Source organism: Pseudopipra pipra, chromosome 4 (assembly GCF_036250125.1).
Source record: "Pseudopipra pipra isolate bDixPip1 chromosome 4, bDixPip1.hap1, whole genome shotgun sequence".
Taxonomy (NCBI): domain Eukaryota; kingdom Metazoa; phylum Chordata; class Aves; order Passeriformes; family Pipridae; genus Pseudopipra; species Pseudopipra pipra.
Genome location: NC_087552.1, coordinates 52,297,158 through 52,317,249, shown reverse-complemented (window position 1 = coordinate 52,317,249; position 20,092 = coordinate 52,297,158). Strand labels below are relative to the sequence as shown.

The window sequence follows — 20,092 nt, the reverse complement described above, 5'->3', positions numbered from 1 at the left end:
CCCCCCTTTTTATTTCTTTTTTTTTATCCTCTTTTATCCTGACGATTACTTGATGTGATACCCCAGATACCTGATTTATTGGTGGGTTTGACTGCTGGCCTCTTTGCCTTCCATGCCTACCTCATCAAAAGAAAAAGTTTGTTTCCTATAGCAGAAAAGTGTTCAATTGTGTCTGAAATACGCCCTGCATTTTTATTTGACACATATGTACTTCTTGCTTTTTTAGTTTTGAAAGGATGAGAAACAGTATCCAAAAGATCTTTTAGGGAAAAGATGTATCATTTTGATACCATGACGATTCCTGCCATTTTCTTTAGAGTTAGAGGTGATATTTGGAATTTGACTCTCTGAGTTTGTGTGTTTGAAAGAAGGGATGTGACTGATGTTGGGCTGTGGTGGGTATATTGTGGCACAGAAGAGCAGTTGCCATGTGGATTGCAGTGGAATAGGGGGAGTCACAGTTTCACGAATGAAACTGTTGTAAATTAACAATGGCTTTGTAAAAGAAGGTTTTGCTAGAAAAATGGAAAAAAGGAAAAAACACCATTGTTCAGGTAGTCACATTTCAACAATATACAATTAAAGTTAACTTGCTTTTTTCCTACCCTTTCTGAATTTTTGAACACCAGATAACAATTTCTGTGGAATGCTTTTTTGTTGTTGTTGAACTTGGCAGTTGCAGGTTTTATTCAAGCCTGACAGTTTATGCTGAATCTCCAGAACTAGAATTTATAAGTCCTGGCTATTGTACTTTAATTGCTAAGTTTTGTAGAATGCTTTAATGAATATATTTTCTTTGTTCCACAAGGATCACTGACTGTTGAGGATTGTGTGGTTCACATTGATCTAAATTTGGCAAAAGTGATTCATGAAAAATGGAAAGAATCTATTCTGGTTAGTAGATTTCTTGCTTGTGATGTGGTATGGCACACTTGTGCTTTATCAGACCATTCATCTCCATATTTCTTGGTCTAAATGTGTAAGGACAATGATAAAATATAACAGTAATTTAAAATATGTGGAGTATATCAGTATGTCATAACAACCAACGCTGTTGAAAGTTTAAGGTATGTCACGAGTACCTCATCGTGAAACTGAGATTCTTAAAAAAGAAGGATGATAGTGCACAATTTCATTCCAAATTGATCAAAAATTCCACTGGCCAAAACTTATTACTGTTTTTTTGACATGTAAAAAGAATTCTTTTATTAATTATTCTGTATACAGAACATCTCCATGTGCATTAATTGAGATGAGTTCTCCAACCTGTGTTCCTTCATAGCTATATGAAACTTTGAGTGTTTTGGGATAAAATTTTTGTTTGTTTTATTTAATTAAGGTTATGAAGTCTTAGCAGTGGGGCATATTCCTCTAGTCTGTATTTTCAGAAAGATAGTTCTAGCTTATAAATTCCACTTCATAATTACTTTTCTTAAATATACTTCTTTTAAAATATTGAATCTTTGGGAAATACTGTGAGATCTTATTTTGTAGCTGGCTTACTTAGAAACTTAAAAGTTTACTTGAAGTTTTGCTGTGAAATCTATAACTTATAACTCTAATGATTTTACTATTTTTATTTAGAAGCGTCAGAGGAGAGATGAATCATGTAAGTTGTCTGCAGAAGGTATGTTGTATATTTTTCTTAATTGTAAAAATACTTAGGTCTCATTATAAAAATATTTAATTCTTTGAAACTTAAGTAAGGTTGCAAATATTCTGTCTGAAAAATGATGGATTCATTTATTAAGCTAAACTTTATTGCCCTTGGATCCATTTACCTTTCTCTTGTGGAGGTGTGGGGGAGGGGAGAGAGGTTGATTATAAGCAGAATCACTAGTACCAGGTAGATGCAAGCAAAGAGCCTATCATTTTCTGTAATTCAGACAACTTAAAAAGAATCTCTGGCTGAACCAGACAGCTGTTTGGTGACTTCTGTAATATCTGTGACAAGAAAAGATGTGGTCAGAGAATTACTAGCAGAGTAAGATTTCTGCAGATGAGGGAGGGAGGTCAGAAATGCAACATTCACATGTTTGTTCTTGTCAAAGGTGATTGTAGCAGGAAGGTGGATGCTTTATTCAAAAAGTGTTAACATCTCTGGCAACCCAGTTTTCATTCAGCTGTTGCCATTAACTCTTAGAAGTGTAAAACCAGATTCTCTTATAAAAGCAAACAACTCCACACACACACTTAAGTTATCTACAAGGTAGTTTACAGCTGTAAGATATGTCTTAACACTTGAAAATTTGGTGAGGAAGTATGATTGTTTTGCTTTTGTTTCACAAAGTAGATAAAGATGATCAGACAGTCTTTGTAAAATGGAAGTGAGGAAGGTGAAAACAATGTGTTGGTTTCTGTTTTAGCATTAATAATCTTCTTTTAACAAAACTCAAACTGTCTAGGTTAAAAAACTTGTCTTAATTATTTTGGCATTGCTTGTATATAAGCTAATAAGTATTTTATTTGTCACCTCATCTTTATTGCTTTTGAAGGTTCTACTCTGATTCAGCAAATAGATACAGATGACTCAGAAATGCTGCTATCTCAGAATGCAGACAGTAAAATACAGAAGAAAAAAATGAGCTGGGCTTCAGGCACATCTAATGACATACAGATGAAAAAAACAGCAACATCAGACGTTTTTCCTTTTATGGATCACTGGAATGCTCAGATTCAGAAAGTTTCTCTCAGGCAAATAATTTCTGAAGAACTAGCTATGCAGGAGAGACAGGACATGGTATGGATAGTACCTGTTTTTTATGCAGTTTAGATTTACTACTAGTAATAAAACAGAATGTGACTTTTTGGTGACTCATATTTGTGCTGCTGATTACAGCTTGAATTTATGCCAATTAGTATTGTTGATTACTGTGATACAGGAGTTTGCTTTTGGTAGATGGTTCTGTTTGAAAAATAGTCTCATTTAGAATATAGTATTTTGATTGTTTCACAAACAGATCATGGTGCATTTCACTGTATAGGTTAGCATTTCTGTTTGGTTGAATCTTTTTTGATTGCTCACCCAAAAGCAAAGATCAGTGTGATTTGCCATGTTTTTGATTGTGACAGCAATATCAAAAAAAGTTCTAAATTGGCTCCATGCCTTGTTTGTTTAAAAGTGTATTGAATTGATTTTAATGTTTTGTAAGGAGAACCTAGAACACTTCTAGCAGATGAGACACTGAAATAAGTACTTGAGGTTAATCTCAAACAAGCTTCTGTACCCTCTGTCAGAACATAGTAAATTTTTAATAGATCTTTACTGGTTCTTTATTTTCTACACAGTTCCCATACCCTGCCTGTTGGCCTGTGCCTAATACTGCCCTCTGCTGCCCTGCTGGTGTTCAGAGTAGGCGTTTTAGTTTGTAATTGTCTCTGATAAGCAGCTGTCCTAAAAAAGAGGAGCTTTGAACTGGTATAGAAAGTTGGACGGATTAGCCTGTACTTTGAAAAATGGCTTGTGGATTCTTTCTTTGAACTGTGTGTATGTGTCCTACTGATAAAAACAAGTGTCGTGTCTGCAGCTTTATTTTCAGTTTGAATTCATGGAGCTTGGCTTTATTTTGACCACTTTTTTTATTTTATTTTTTTTAAATCAATATTGGAATGATGAGTCTGATTTATTTTGAGTTATAACTATGTCATCTTCTCAGATGACTTCACAAATAAGAATATTACAGTACAGCTTCAGATACAGCAAACCAAAATTGTTTAGGCTGCTTAATAATAAAATGTTGTTTCAACCCCAGGCCCTCAGTATAGAGAAGAGAAGTGGACTTTGCACAAGCTTAGCAGTGGACTAGATAGACTAGTAGGGAATAAATTCCAAAACCTAAGTTCCTCCTAAAAAATCCTCCTTTTACTTTTTCCAAGTTATGAGGGAGCTCCAGCTGCATAATTTCAAATGATTGCAGAGTACTGCAGTGGTGTATAATAGAACTCACCTGTCCTTCCTTATGCTGATCAGTGTGGCAGGCTGATACTGGCATGTTGTCATTGCTGTGGGTGCATACCAACTGAGTAGATATTTTTTTGAATCTTAACAAATAACAGTAAAGTTGATTGGCTCCCCTGTTATGATATTTTTTTCTAATCAAGAACTTGTAATATTTTTCTTTTGTCTTCTGGGTAGAATCGTGTTCCTTCTACGGCTAGAAAAGACTGTGCTGCTAAACTAAAGGAGAAGCAACTTTTTGAGATGTTTCCAACTATTAATCAAAGTTTCTTAATGGATATCTTCAGGGACAACAAGTAAGAAATCTTTACAGGTTTTTGTGAAAATGGTACTCAGTAACATTCTGTAGTGCACATTTGCTGTCTTAAATATTAAGAGTTAAGATACTGCTAAAAAATGGCTTTTTACAAACTAGCAACTTTTTGGTAATTTAAATAAAGGCAAAATTAGGTGATCTTAAAGGCAAAAAGGGCATAAAAACTCTTAGTGTAGACTTTTTTTTTTTTTTTTTTTTTTTGTGGAGGGGGAGAACAGACAGTTTCTTTCACTGGGAGAAGAATGTCTCTGGCTATTGACCACTGGCTGATTGTCAGTGTAACTGCATATTTGCTCTAGAGCTGAGATTTAAATCAAGTGGGAGAAATTAGTGGGTGTGGTAATAATAAGTTAAAATGTCATCTGCCCTAGAGGAAAAGTACCATCACCTGATGTTGGCTGTGAGTACTTTCCTGGCTACTACAGCAGCTCTGAAGGAATGAGCCATCTCTCCATCTCTTCCTGCTGACATTCTCTCTTTTGCAATATATTTTGGGGGTACATGTCTACTTTCTTAAATCCAAGAACTGAACTTTTCTGAGAACTGAATTTTTTTGGAAAGAAACGTCTTTTTTTTATCCTCAGCCATTTGAGTGTCTGTCTCTACACATGGGTTTGCATGCCTACCTCTCAGTCTTTCTGCTTGTCCAGGTTGTTATAAAAATCTTTCCTGTTTAAAATATGTCCTTCATCCATCTCTACAGCTCATACATTTCACCATCTCTTGTTTTTCACATTCTAAATTCTCTTCATAGTGTTGCATTTCCCAAAATCTGTCTTTACTCTTGATCATTCTTTTTCTTGTTAGCTTACTGAACAGCAAGAATAAAGAAGAGGGCTTATTAGAAAGCTGATGGCAACTGATGTACTATTTAATTAAATTTAATAACAAAGCTTGAGTAAAAATACAGGGATTTTCCTTCATAAGAATTTCAGAAAACTGAGCTAGTTTTAAATTAGTATGTATTATCTAACCCTGACCAGAGAAGATTTAAGATAAAGTATCTTATCCAACCCAAAAAGCAGCATTTACTTATGTCTCTTTGATCAAGGTAGGATGCAATTTACTTTAGTATGTCATTTGCCTTTTAATATTCAAGTGCCCCTCAATTACGATTCAGTCAACCAAGATTGCATGTATGTTGACGCCAGTAATGCCAGGAAGTCTGCAAGCCTTTTTGCAATAAGGTGGAATATTCTGTTCCAGTGGAATATTCCATTCCAGTGCTTTATTTCCAATGTAGTCTATTTCTGTAACAATATGTTTGTAATATGCCTTTTGTTAAATATAGCACCTATTATATATTTGTGTTGTGACCCGCCCCAGAAATGGGAGGGTAACCCAGGTGCGTATGAATAAATCTCTTGAGATGGATTAGACTGAAAGGACACTGAATAATCGGGGTTTGTAAACATATATATGTAGGGTTTATTTTAGAACAGTTTTGTTTCGAAGGTAAACAGGTATGTTGCCATGTTGGGTGTTATCATTCTACAGCAATACAACATCTGTATGTATGCTATCATCTATACAGCAGTATAGGAACATTAAAGCATAGCAATATAGTACCATTAAAGCATACTAATATTAAAGCATCAATAGCAGTAAAGCAATATTAGAGCATAGCAATATAGCACTGTTAAAGCATGGCAATATTAGAGCATCTGTGCAATATGGCATTGTTAATACTAAAGCATCTGTAGATTAAAATAGCACTATTAAAGCATAGCAGTATTAAAGCATCTATGTCAATAAAGCATTGTTAAAGCATAACATCTATAGCAATAAAGCATAAAGGTAACTGTCGCTGGGTATCCGTCGAAGGGCCTCGGCTTGAAGGGGGGAAGAAGGACAGACGACACACACGAGGATGGTGAGACAAAGAGATGTCTGCTGGCTCAACGCAGCAGGCAGCTTTTTTATTCAGTTCTCCCACCTCTACTTTCCCATACACAACACAAACATTCTTACAACAACATCCAGGAACGCAGCACCTGCACTTAGCCACACAGCTCAAGGCTGTGTCCATGGGAACTAATAGCTCCACTGCTCTCACGGGAAATGGCCCAACACTCTGCAACACTCCAAATCCTCCAAACTTCATTTGTGGGGCTGTGACTTTACCCCACAGGTAACACTTAAGGAAATGCATAAGGGAAAGAAAGGATAAGGGTGGAAAGAAGTATATAGTCACTGCCCACCGGGTCCAGCAATGAAACTTGGTAGTTGCAGCTTCCATGTCTGTTGGTTGAAGTGGTGGTCTTGGTCTATTGGGGTTGGGGGAAACGCCCCCCACAACTCAAAGATGTTATGAGTTATTATACACTTCCAGCTCAGGTGGGAATGCCTTGTACCTCCCTGGGGTTGGGGAGTTCTAGAATGGATAGTGTCACGGGACCATGCCACGAGCCTCTGACATCTCTGAAGACAGCTGCAGCTGCCTATTGTGCCAGCATCAGTCCTGGTCCAGCATTTGAGATGCATAGCCCAGGCTAGATGAGGACATTGGCATGATAAAAGGGATTTTCCTGCTTTGCAGGAGTTGCTTCTTCTCAGCCTCTTCCCTTCCTCAGACCGGCATCTGCACCCAGGATATGGGACACTGGCACCCGCTTATCTGATCAGAAGGTCCTTTGGCAGTATTCAGGGAGGGGTGGGCTTTGCTGGGTGAGCAGCTGCTGCTTTTCAGTTTGCAAAAGTCTTTTGGTGATCTTAGAATGTGTAAGTCATTAACTGTTTCAGTCTCTGACAGTGAGGTCACAGATTTTACTTATCTTTTACAGCTACTCTTTAGAACAAACTGAACAGTTTCTGAACTGTGTCCTGGAGGCAGATCCTGTAAAAACAGTTATAGCTCAAGAAAATGTTCAGCAAAATGAAATTGTTACTTCCTACAGTGCAAAAAACCGGGAGAAGAAGGTATTTTTATTTTTTTTTAAATAGAACTTATAAGGATATCCAAAGGTATGTTAATGAAAACACCCTACAACGCATACTTACGTTCAACATTGCAAATTCCTACAGGCAAAAAAATGTAAGGAAGAGGATGATCCTTTGAGTGAAATATTTCAAGACTTTGAGTATCCACAATATGATGATTTAAGAGCAGAAGCTTTTTGTCACCAGCAAAAGAGAAAAGAATGTTTGAAAAAGGCTGGGGAGGCCTATCGGATGGGTATGAAGCCTGTGGCAGCATTTTATGCACATCAGGTAAACTTAAATATTGTGCTTTTTGTCTGAATTTAGGGAGGTACTTAAATACTGAATTGGCAGTGATAAGGAAAACATTGTGCCTACTAGAGTTGACACATTTGCTCAGTTACTGTTCCCTGTGTAATTGTTATAGGGACAATCACAAGTAAACTCCCTTTCATAGAATTGATACTGGCACAGGAAGCTACGTAACCAAATTCAGTGTGAGACCTCATGAAAGGTGATACTTAGTGCTTAGTCACATATGTTCTGTTGTCCTAGATCTCTCTCACATCCACAAACTTGTAAGCACCAAAATTTGTGTCCATGCGATCTGGCCAGGTTCACTGGGGTATGACATGTACTGCAACAAACATCAATTTTTGAATCCTCTGTGTCTCTTGGGTTCCTCTTAATTGGTGCTGAACTGTTAGTTTTTTGTACTTTTTAGGAGTCAGACAGGTATTAAGATGTAATCTTTTGCCACAGAATCACGCTTGCTTCATCCACCATAAATCTTGGGCAAGATTGCTGCCTGCTGTCTTTGCTTCTTCATTTTGTCTGTCTTTATGGCTACAGTCTGTCTTGGGTTGGGATAAAGGAGGTGTGGCATGTCAGGCTTTTCACAATTCATCTGGTTTTGGCATGTAGATCTGCTGCTGATTAGGCTTGTGTGCTCTGGCCTTGGAGCACAGGCTCTCTGGTCTTGTTCAGCCACATTTCTCTGTATGTACCAGTTTGATTACTGCTGATCATTGCAGTTGATCATATTCTTGATTTTAATTATCAACTGTTCTTGTAACCAACGTTCCTGTACACTTAGTGCCTTCACAGGAGACCCTTCTATTCACACCACTCTTAAAAATTCTGTTACAAATGCCTTCAAAGGCAACAGGTTTTCCCTGATCTAATAGCATATAAAAATTTGGTAAGAATTCACATTATAGAGGCATTTAATTCTAACCTATGAATTGCATTATACAGAAAAAAATGTAATAATAAATCACTTGAATTTGCTTATTAAAAAAGCTCTCACATAAATGGTATAACTCTGAATGTTTAGATTGTTACTGTGCATGTAGAAAATACTGATTATCAGTCTTTATAATGAACTTATGTTCTTTATTCATACATTCTTGAAGCTTTTAGAAGTTCTAAACAAAGGTCTCCATGATTTTTAATAGAAATCTAATTTCAAGTCCTCTCTTTTGTTCTGTTCTTAACCATATGAACAAATACAATCTGGAAATGCATTTATTATACACTTTCATTTAGGTAATAAAAAGCTACCTTTATTCATGAAAAATACTTTATGCTTGGTGGCCTTTGTCTTGAGAATCCTCTGCAAGTGAGAGTTACAGAGCTGGTGTCTTGGCTCTGACACTAATACACTTCAGATGATCCATTTTAATAAAGTGTAAGAAAGACTGTCACTTTTGTTCTCTTGAGCCCGTGTCAGTCTCGAGTTAAGTCTTCCATTCCTTTTCAGACTGTGCTTGCAGATCTTCAAGGCCATAATTTGTTGCTTTGATCTTTCAGACTTATCACTGCAAGGTTCATGGGAAGTAGTTGGTAGTTGTTTACTCTGTAAGATGACTAACTTTGTACTGCTTCTTGACCCTCGTTCCAGAAGGGGCTATATTGACCTTGACAATCATAAAAGATCTGTCAAAAGTATTAGGAGAGATAATAGGCACCTGTTTAAAAAAAAAAAGAGCGTTTACTCTTGGCTTGTCTGAAATTTAGGGAATGCGTTCAGAAGACTTAACCTCAAATATAACAGTCAACAGGTTTTTCCTTAACTATTGGGCAGTTTCTGTGACATTGTTTCATTACAATTTTAGCAAAATATTTGCAGAAAATAAAAATCTGCTGTTATAAGAATAAATCTGAAACTCAGCATGGAGTGTAACTTTTTAGCTTATGTAAAGACCTTATGGTTATGTGCCTTATCTGGCATTTTTTTTTCCTTGTAAGGCTTTTGTTATAATTCCTTCTTTGTGCCAGCTTTGAGTAGTTTCTTATGAACAGGTCTCATGAAGTCTCCTTTTGAGTAGGTCTCACTGAGCCTCTTGCAGAAGTTCTGTTGCAATTATAAATTTTACTGCTTCAAACCGTGAGCTAAAAGCACCCCGCCAGTCCTATCATTTTGAAACCAATGACCAGTGTGGAGCTTAGATTATGCCTTGGTGTGTAATAGTCACTGTGCTTATGAATAAAGAGTCGCCTTCACGAGCAGAAGATGAAGGAAGCCAACCATGCTGCTGCTGTGCAAATCTTTGAGAGAGTAAATTCTTCCTTGCTGCCTATGAATGTGTTGGATTTGCATGGTCTCCACGTGGATGAAGCTGTGAATCAGTTGTCCAGAGTGCTGCAGGAAAAAAGTGAAGGTAGGGTTTAGATAATAATTCTTACTCCCTAAGAATTATTATCCTCATTTTCTACTAAGAAATCATGATTCATGGCAATATTAGAGGGAATTAATTTAATTTAATAATGTGTGTTAAAAACAACTAGGCTTTGTGCTGTCTTATTTTCAAAATACCCATGGTTTGTTTTTCTTTGACATGACAATGATTCTTGCTTTTTTCTGTCTTGCACCCTACTCCCAACCCCCGTACTTCTTTGAAAATCTTTCTTCTGTTTTATCTTTTTTTTTTTTTTTTTGTATGGTCTGTCCTTCTTGACATTTTTGACCGAGGTGATAATACAAACATTTGTGTCATCTTTGCATTACTTTGTCAGGACTATGTTGCTTTCTTAATCTTTAAAGAAAAATTATTATGTTGGAATTCTAACCACAATGATTGTATTGACTTCAACTTTTACATGAAAGTGTGTGATTTGAGCCATCTTTCAGAAACTTCTCTATCAGTTTGTCGGCAGGATCTCTGGAGATCAGAATACTGCTGCTTCCAGACCTGTGATTTTCTGCAGTTTTGCTTGAGGGCTCATTTTTTTTCTTCCAGTGGAGTGTTCAAGTACTTCATGAGTGTACTTGCTGTAAAAAGATACGTTTTCTGCATTGCTAGTTTACCCTATAAATTTAAGCACACTGGGAATGCTTTTATAAGAAATATTTCTTACACAAGATACTACTGCACAAACCTGATTTTTTGAATCTGCTACTCCACAGAGTATAAACAAAAGTGTTCAGTGGGGCCTTAGATAATCCTTTTCTTTCAATATGCAATAAATTGCATTATGTTGTGCTATTCTTGCAATGATATTTGTGTAATTTAAGCTGTAACCTAATGCTTTTTAGAGCTAAATTTCCAGAACTGCATTTACATCACGAGTCCTGGAATTGATAGTAGTGGCTCTCTGTGCAGTCCATTCACCTAAATCTAAAAAAAAAAAAGTTAATTTCAGTGTATGGACATGGGAAAGAGGTCAATACTAGGAACTTTTTGCTGACAGTAAACTGATATAAAACCTAAATAAAGTTAAGCGAGAGAGAGAGAGGGAGTAGTTGAGGAAAGATGTCATGAGAACTGATAATTCCAAACTGGCAAATCTTGGCTCGTTTTGAGAATCTAGTTTAATATATTTTTTTCCTCTTTTTCAAACTCTTCATCAGTCGAGGTTCAGAAGTTATCTCTGGGAAGAGAGCAATTTCTTTTGTTATCAGGGCTAGATACAGCTCATGGAAGGTTTTGATCAGTTGATCATGCTCCAGCATAGCAGAAAGTAATCCAAATAAGTGTGACTTAAATGTCAAAAATGCTGGATTTATACTTTCTTTCTTCTTAATTTCTTTATTCAATAAAATGATATTTCTTTATTCACATTAATTGAAGATACAATATGAAACAATAGTGTCACTTAAAAATTGAGTAAATTACACTCACCTCTTTTAATTTTGCAATTTAAATTTGTCACAGGATGTAAATTCCAATTAAGTATTAGATGACAGAAACAGTAAAGCTGCTATGAAATTAGAAGGATTTTGTGATGATCACAACATGCATATTGCAAGCAATCTAGATTTAAAAAGCTTGACTATGTTTGTTTTTCAGAGTATCTTTTTTAGAACAGGGGAAAAATGGCTATTTTTACATAAAACATGCATAGCCAGCATGGCAAAGCAAGGTTCTGAATCAGTAGTGAGAGTTTTCAGAAGAATGCATTGAAGGTATATACTAAATGCCAACTCTCTGCTGAGGGAAAATTTTAACTGTTACAATTCCTGCTGTTACAGAGCACCAGCAGACTGGTGGTAAACCATATCTCACTGTTATCACGGGAAGAGGAAGCCATAGTCAGGGAGGAGTTGCTCGCATCAGACCAGCAGCTATCAGATACCTCACAACCCACAACTTCAGGTGAGTTTAGATTTTTGTTAATGATACATTTTTTTTCTCAACCCACATTTAACTAACTGAAAACTGAAGTTAGTTTTAGAATGCTATTAAGCGACTACAGAGATAAAGGCAGGTCTGCTGTTTCAGATTAAAGTAAATTTGCTGTTTCACAAATCCAGTGCAATCGCGTGACACAATAGCACTTTATACAGGGCACCTATTACATGTTAGATCCTTTCCTCTGAGATAGTTCAATTACATATTTCCATTCAAGGTTGCTGTCTTTACTGTGAAAAGTTGTTAATCCGGCTTTTTATTGGTTCTCAATACCTGCCTTAGTGCTCAGTTTATGGGGGATAGCAATTTAGCAAGTCTGGGCCAGCATCAGTGTGTTTGCTGCTTTTTCTCTAGAGCATTTTGTGAAGGTGACTCAAAAATAACATAGACTTCTGTCCCCATTTCCTTCTTACCTTCTACAGAATACAAGAGTTAAAATCCATTTTTAAAGAAGAGGGAGTGAATGGGGAGCAGGAATAGAGGAGCAGAATGAATATAACCAAGAATACTGGGCAGCTTTTTCTTAAATTTTTATCTTAGTTTCTGCTATTTCCAGCTCTTTGCATCTCCAGATTCTGTAAAATCCTCCTTTACTGTCACATGCGAGGACATAGTGCTGATTTCTTGACTCACATGCACGTATCCTTGACTGAGAACCTTACCACTTTCCATATGTTTGAAGATTGAAGGAGATGGCATTGCACATAGCTCTCATGGTGAAGCTTCATTTTCTCTTGTTTTATAGGTTCACAGAAATAAAACCAGGCTGCCTGAAAGTCATGCTCATTTGAGGAGTTGTGGAGAAGAGGAATATAGAAACTGAGGTGTGTGATTACATCCAGATTACAGAAAAAAGACCGATGTTTTGAACAATTGTACTAGTATTTTGTAATCTGTTTTAAAGGATGATATTTTATTAGAAATTATTTCAATTTACAGTAAGTGGTTTTGTCATAATGTTTCCAATAAAATTTTTGTGTGAAATGGATCCTTTTTTGAACCTGCAAAACAAGAAGATACTTAAGGGATTTGAAGTCTCAGAAATGCAGATCAAGAATTTTGCTGAGAAATACGTGATGTCTTAAAGGGAAGTTAAGGTACGATTTTTAAATGTGTCTTCTCAGCATACCTAATCTATTTCTTTTGACCCTCACACATTTTGATTGCCGTGACTTCTGTGCTTTTAAAACATAGTACCTTGTGCAAAGTTACTTTGTGATTCAGAACTTTGTGCTAAACCCTTCAGAAGAACAAAAGGAGAGGGTGAAACTGGGCAACTACTGATATTTCAAATACAGTTACAGCTGAGTGCTAAATATTTCCAGGTTTCTTCAAAGGTCTGCTTTAGTGGTTATGTTGTGATGGGTTGACCAGTTCTATTGTCTGTATTCCATTCTAAACTTCTCTCAAGTCTGGAAGTTGCATATAATGGCCTGTGCATTAAGACCAGCTCCGTGTTTGGTAATTTTGCAGACTTAGTGTGGTCTGTTAAAGGGAAACCCACAATGCTGTAGTTCAGTCTCTTCTTACACATGGCTAATACTGTAATTTTGTAGGAAATGCCCTTACAGTTTTGCCCTTACCATCTACTGGATTAAAAGTGTTTCTTATTTTATGGCTTTTTAAGTGAACCACATTGAGTACTCTTTCACTTAATAAGTGTCTAATAGTGATGTCTTCATTCTCTGTGTATTAAGTTTGGTTTCTTTGTAGAAAATATGATTGTGAAACATTTTAAATGTATTTTTAACATCAAAGTGAATGCTAATACTGCACTGGTAATTGCCTGACTGGAAAGTCTGGGAGTACAAAAGTTCTGGTTTTGGTGGTGTGGCATAAGCATCTAGAAATACCTATGTAAAAAAAAAAAATCCAAAACAACATAGAAAAACTGCAAACAAAACATCTCCACAATGAAATATAAACATCTGTACTTTTGGCAAGTGTTTCCAGTAGACAATCAGAACACTTTTTAAAATAGAAATATCTTCTAGAATGCATTACTACTTTTATTTACATCTTTGCCTCTTGAAATATTCATATTCTTAAAATATGAATTTTGTTTTAAGGCTTTTTCAGAACAGGTCTGAGTTTTGTATTAGGAATAATATTAATAGGTTAAAGATTAATGGGAGTATTTTTAAAGTTTTTAACCACTTTTGCAGGACCTACATGCACATAAGAGTTTTTGTATGAATCCATATGTGTGTGCAAGTTCTGCCATTTGTGTGCATGGGTACTAATAAGCAAGGAACTTCTGTGAGAAAAGCTGTCCACGGAAATAGATTTCACTTGAAAATGTGTCTGTATAAGTTGCTGACAAGCTGAAAGACATGGTGTTTCCTGAATACCCATGTTTACTGTGATACATACACAGTGAATGTAATGCACAGTAGACTTAAAAATGAGTTTGTCATGCTTCAACAGATATAATAATGTTTTCATGGTGATTTCAAGTGGAAGAGTAGCTAGAATAATACTTAATCAAAGGGACTCTTTCTAAAATAATAGACTGCCATAATAAGTTTTATATTTTTTGTGGATACTTAGTTCATCTGAATTGTGTCCTTTCTCTGTTTCTTTCTCTCGGGCCTGCTCTGGTAACTAGTGGTGAAATTCAAAAGACCTGTGTTCCCCCAACAGCACTAGCAGAGCGCTGCCACTGCACGATGTCCTGTGTGGTGAAGCCCACACTTCACCCTCTGTGACAGTGCCTAAAATGGACTGAGGTGCCATTTAGGCAGTTGGCCTCAAGACAGCAGTTCAGACTATCAGCTGTCTTGTCCCAGCAGAGCTAGGATTTTTATTTTTCACCAAGAGCTGTCCCTTGTGCTCCTGAACAGGTTTTCCTTAGTGCTACTGTTTTTAACAAATTAAAGTACAACTCTCTGGGACAGCTCTTTGGAGTACCAGCCCTGTTGATTGGCCTGAGTGGCTGTTGCGTGTTGAGCTTCTGGATGCCCAAACCCTACAGTGATGTGCTTGTAAACAGGAAAGTACCAACACTTCTGTTTTTTTTGGGAGGGAGCCTGATTCATTCAAGCATATTCATACCATTCCCGACATGAACAAAGACAGCTTAGATTTTATTTTGAAAGATGAACAGAAAGAGTTGTTGTCTTGTCCATCTGTTCATCATAATCTAGTTGACAACTTTACCCTGGAGATAAGAAACACTCAGCTTTTTGCCTTCTGGCTTCACAAGTGGATGATAATGGTGGCACTTGACTCTCACTTCCCCAGAAAATGCTCTGACCAATGTGCTCGGGACTATTTTTGAAGTCGCCACTTCCTGAGCCTCTTTCAAAATCGCCACTGCAAGCTAAGAGTGCAAGATCAAGGGGACAAATGAGGTTGAAGAATTAAAAGTGCATAAACAGTGTCTGGAAGTGGGCCAGGACTCTTCAGAAAAGCAGCTGTCCCCGCTGAGCTTCAGTGTCCTTCCATATTATTTTTCCATCTCTTAGTCCTATTTGGATAAATATGTTTAAAATGTTCAGGGCAAAACCTCCATTGCTCCACCCATTGCTTGGAGAATTTTTTTTTCAGTCTGTCAAAAGTCAGCAGAGAAATTCACAGCTTAAGAGCAGTTTGGGGTAGTTTTCTCTCTTCCTCTTTTAATTGTCCTTTTGGGTACAGGTTGAGGTTCGCTAGAGTACTCTGCTTACTAAACCCTGTCTGGTTATAGGCTGATCATTCACCTAGTATGAGTTGTTTGACTACCACCTGAACACTGATGGAAGATGATGGTTTAAAATTGTAACATGGGTAGAACCAATCTTGCCTCTATTGAAAATAGTGGCAGAGCCTCTGTCAGCTTCAGCAATTCAAGATGAGGCACTGCAGTTCCAACTCAGAGAAAATATGATGAGCTCAAGCTTTTTCTTTTTTAGGATCTCAAGCATGTGCTTAAAAGCTGTGCTGAGCTTGATGCAGAATGGAGCAGGAGTTCAGTGCACAGTGAGTTAGTAAGTAGAGTTTTATCAGTAAGGATCTTCATGCCTTCAGCTACTTGCCAGTATTCCAGAAACACAACACTGGAGATCTTGTATTCTTTGACTGGTTTTATAATGTATTCTGTGACGAACTCTATGAAATATAATTGTTTCCAAATGGTATTTTAAAGTAGGTTACATTTTAGAAGTTCCAGCCTTTCTGATGTCTTTTACAGTTACATCAGTGAGAATCCTGAAGTATCATGTAAATTCTGTATCATTTTACACTTTTAATTAAAACAGCAGTATTGCCACCAGCACTCTAAAATAATGTGCGACTGTTAAAATACCTATTTTGTGTACCACTTTTTATTCTGTTCTTCAGCAGCATGTGATTGTGATGACTTTAATATATGACTTTTGGTGTCTTTTTTACAAAACATTTTAATAGTTATCCCACATTTTAATTTAGGAAAATTATCCTGTTTTTATTGTACAAAATTAATGCTTGTGCTAACATTGATGGGTGATCTTACAGTAAAAAAAAAAAAGACCCAGCGGTGCAATGCAGAAAGTTGTCTGAAGTAATGTGACCATTGAAAAACATTTCAGTTGATTGTGAAAGTAGTAGGGCAAAAATGTTATTTTAAAAAATATTTCAAGATACTTTGGCTTTTGCTTTTAATATCATGTGGTACCTCCCTCCCAAACCCAACCAAAGCCCAACTGTTCATGCTATTTCAGCTAAATAAATTGTGCAGAGGATTAAATGACTATATGTGAATATGCATGTGAAAAGACCTAGTACTGCAGCTACCACTTGTAAAAGCTGTTAGGACCAGTAAGTATATTGGAAGATATAAATTTCTATTTTTAAATTAAAATAAAAAATGATTTTTTTATTTGTATAAAGTTGTAATTTTGCTGTTAACTTTAACTTTCATTTTTTACTGAAATAATTTTGTAATCTGCATTTGGAATTTCTAATGTGAAAAGGAATTTACAAAATCTAGTTTAATAAAGATTTTTTTGCCACAATTACAGCATTCTGTCTTTCCTTGGAAAACCAGGCTTCAGATTGTATCAGATTTTGTCAAATAGTAGCCTTGGAGTTCTTCATGAAAGCCACTTGCCTTGGCTTCAGGATACCATCTGTAGGGAGATGAAGCAACCATCTGCAGGCATAAAAAGGAACAGATTTGTGGCCTGAATTTCAGTGTTGCAAGTGGGAGCTGAATGCTCACATTACTGAAAATGAGGATCATGGTATCAGATTTTTTTTTTGGCCTGAAGTAGCTGAAAATATGCTATTCCAGCCTAGCTTACTTATGGGAGAGTGGAGCAGTGGTGTACGTCAAGGAGAGAGGCCAGTCTGACCTCTGGAATCATGGGAATTTGGGGGAGGGAAGTGTTCTGGATAGAGCTGATTTAGCAAGACCCTTTAGGTCAGGGCCAGTGACAGGCTGGATCCTGAGGAAGCACAACTCTGTACTGTTGTGGATTCGGAGCTAAGTAAGCCTGTCTGGCTTTTCCCAAGCCTGCTCTATTCTGGTCAGATGCAGATATTCCTTTGTGTTGTCCTGGAAGTGCAGAAAGACACCTGAGACCAAAGTGCTGGCTAGAGTGCAGCCTATTTTATTAGCTCAGTTTAAGGACAACTGGCTTCGACCCAAATTGACTCCTGCAGAATTGTTCCTATGACTTAATTGCCTTGTAGTTTGGATTGCTGCAGAAACAAGTCAGCCTTGTGCATTTCCACAGCAAAGCCCTAACACACAAGCTGTTCAAGAGAGCAGGGAAATCAGGTTTTGGGAACACAGAAAGCTTGGCAGATCTTGTTTTAGATCTGACATGGCTGATCCCGAGCCACAGTTACTAGACCACAACATTGGTGAATGCCTTATTGGTTGTGTGCTCCCTCCTTACAGGACTTCCTTCTGGCAGTGTGATTCAAGGACCAGCTTGGGGATTAGTCTCTCAAGTTGTGACGTTTTAAAGTGGAGGTACTGCTAGTGGACTTGCCTTCTTTCTGGAGACAGGACTGCAGTTCAATGTGGAGACCCAGCTTAACTCCTACCCTTGCTAAAACAGTCCATCCTGATTCACTAGCCTCTGTCTCAGTTCATGCCCTTATTTCCTCTGAGTCCTGGAATAGCCCTGAGCTCCTCTGCTTCCAGCTCCTCAACAGCACTCTGGGGATTTCTGAGTCTTTCTCCCTATTTAAATATAAGAAATGGAATATTTTTCTCTGTCCTTACTTAGGGAAATAATTTGAACTTTAAGACTGACAATTGAAGTGTGGTAATATAAAAATATTGCTGGAGGCAAACAGAAATTTTCAGCCCAGATTATTAAAGCATAATTAAATCTTGTGTCTGCTGGTGGAACATATCAGGTAGCTCGACAATAGGTGGTGCCCTTTCCAACGACACAGAGTGATGGTGGCAGCAGTTTTTACTGTGCCCTTACCAGAGCTGTTGTTTCTCTGTATGACAGGCACTAAAGGATGTTATTACATATCACGAGCTGTTCATTTCTTTCTCAGGGGAAGAATCCTGTATTCAGAGTATTATTTTGGTGACTTTTCTTTCTTCTTTACAGGTGGGTGGGGTAGCTTGTTTTTAAGATATACTTGCTGCTCTGTGCTAAAGATGGGCAAGTCAAGTTTATTTTTGCACTCAGGTTTGAAGATGATAATACTGGGGTTTCTCTGTTAGCTGCCCTGTGTTGGTTTTTGTAGGTTGATTGTCTGATTGTTTGGACAGATCAGTCTGGAGATGGATATATCAGTTTGGAGATGGATATAAAGGCATTGTGCTGTCAGGTGAAGTCCTGTGCCACTGTGGATGTTGTTGGTGGCACAGTCATCTTGAAAACCCTCGTGGGGGTGGATCTTCTTGATATTGGTTGACGTTCTGCATCATGGGGGCCTGGCTGGGCTAGCAGTGGCTTCTCACTAGTCGGCATCATTAAAAGTTTCCTTTTTCCTATAGCCTGAGTGGCTTCTACATGGCATGGAGCTGGGAGGCATTTGTCTTCCGAGGATAAGCTCAGAGAACCCTTCTTATGAACGGGGCCTGTGTTTGTCCTAAATAACAGTTAGGACCTTCAGAGGATCCACTCTCTGGGCCAGTCTGCCCTGTGTCCCTGACTGCTGGAGAGCCTTTGGGATGCTGAATCAGTTCTGCAGCCTTCTCCCCCACATCTCAGCTGAAAATTCATTAGAGAGATGTTGAGGGAGCCTACAGAGTACAGAGATGCCTTGTAAGCTGTAAGAATCTTGTGGGGAAGATCTATGGAGGCATGTAGATGGGCCATGTTTGAGCGACCACATTGCCAGGTGCAGGCCCAGGCCCTGAAAGAGCTGTGGAGAAGGCTGGCTACTGGATCCAGACCAACATCAAGAGACTGCTGAGATGAAGAAGAAAGGCATTATAGCATGAGGGACATTATGCTGGAGGATGGATGGTGGCACCAAGTAAGGACATGGCAGTGAACTGAGAGGATGGCAAACACTAGAAGGGATCTGCAAAACCTGACAGGGAAACGTGTCGAGTGGTGAGTGGGCAGTGCAGAGGTGTCCAGAGACCCTGAGGGGCCGCAGGATCACGAAGTAGGGTACCGTGCATAGATGGGGCACTACTGCTGGGACAGCCCATTTCCCTCAGCTCCAGTAGAGCAGTGGTGGTATATCCAAACCAGCCTCTCAGAGCAGGCTGTCACTGGCACACACCATTCAGAAGTCTTGCTGAATTAAATGTAGTAGAGAGGGCTCAACATCCTTGTTTTGTACCATGTTCAGGTTTGGGGTCCTCTTTTAGCTTTATTTATGTAACACTTATATTTTAAGAATACTACACAGATCTTTGTCTTGACTGAGAAAAAAAAAACTATGTTGCAGACTTTAGGGGTGCGGTGGGGAAGACTTGCAGTTTTGGTAGCTTTTGATGAACAAATGGGGCTTTGGCATCCAATCCACAATGGACATTATGGCAATCCCTGCCACTTCAAGGGTTGAAAAAGACATTCACGTATCCCCAGTGCCACTAGAGGCCTGAGACCCTTGTGCTGTCATGCTCTCTGACCTTTAACTCAAGCCGTGGGAACAGAAAGGACTGAGGGGGACCACAGGATAAAAGCCACCATCTTGCTTTCTTTCCTCCCTGTTGTCCAAAGCTGTTTTGTGTCTTCTGTCATGGTGTTGGGTCTGAAACTAGATTTGTATAGTCCTTGTGAGTAGGGAACATGGCCCAGGGAAATGTTATATGACTTGGGGAATGCTAAAATAATAGCAAAATATTAAATGCTGATGCATTTCCTCTGTGTGATC

General features: G+C 37.9%; 1 protein-coding gene across 12 annotated transcripts in view; it reads left to right on the top strand.

Moving 5' to 3' along the window:
* N4BP2 (NEDD4 binding protein 2) overlaps positions 1-15,840 on the top strand; it is a 41,781-nt gene extending 25,941 nt beyond the window's left edge. For 7 of the 12 annotated variants that reach the window (XM_064652983.1, XM_064652984.1, XM_064652985.1 and 4 more), the window contains 9 exons: positions 809-894; positions 1,585-1,627; positions 2,496-2,740; positions 4,136-4,254; positions 7,058-7,193; positions 7,299-7,484; positions 9,688-9,856; positions 11,668-11,791; positions 12,573-13,755. In XM_064652983.1, the coding sequence (XP_064509053.1) occupies positions 809-894; positions 1,585-1,627; positions 2,496-2,740; positions 4,136-4,254; positions 7,058-7,193; positions 7,299-7,484; positions 9,688-9,856; positions 11,668-11,791; positions 12,573-12,618 (1,154 nt within the window). In that variant the 3' untranslated portion in view covers positions 12,619-13,755. Of the gene's footprint in view, positions 1-808; positions 895-1,584; positions 1,628-2,495; positions 2,741-4,135; positions 4,255-7,057; positions 7,195-7,298; positions 7,485-9,666; positions 9,857-11,667; positions 11,792-12,572; positions 13,756-14,435 lie in introns of those variants that run through there. The other 5 variants (XM_064652986.1, XM_064652989.1, XR_010430190.1 and 2 more) reach the window with 5 other exon arrangements.
* The last annotated feature ends 4,252 nt before the right edge of the window (positions 15,841-20,092 follow it).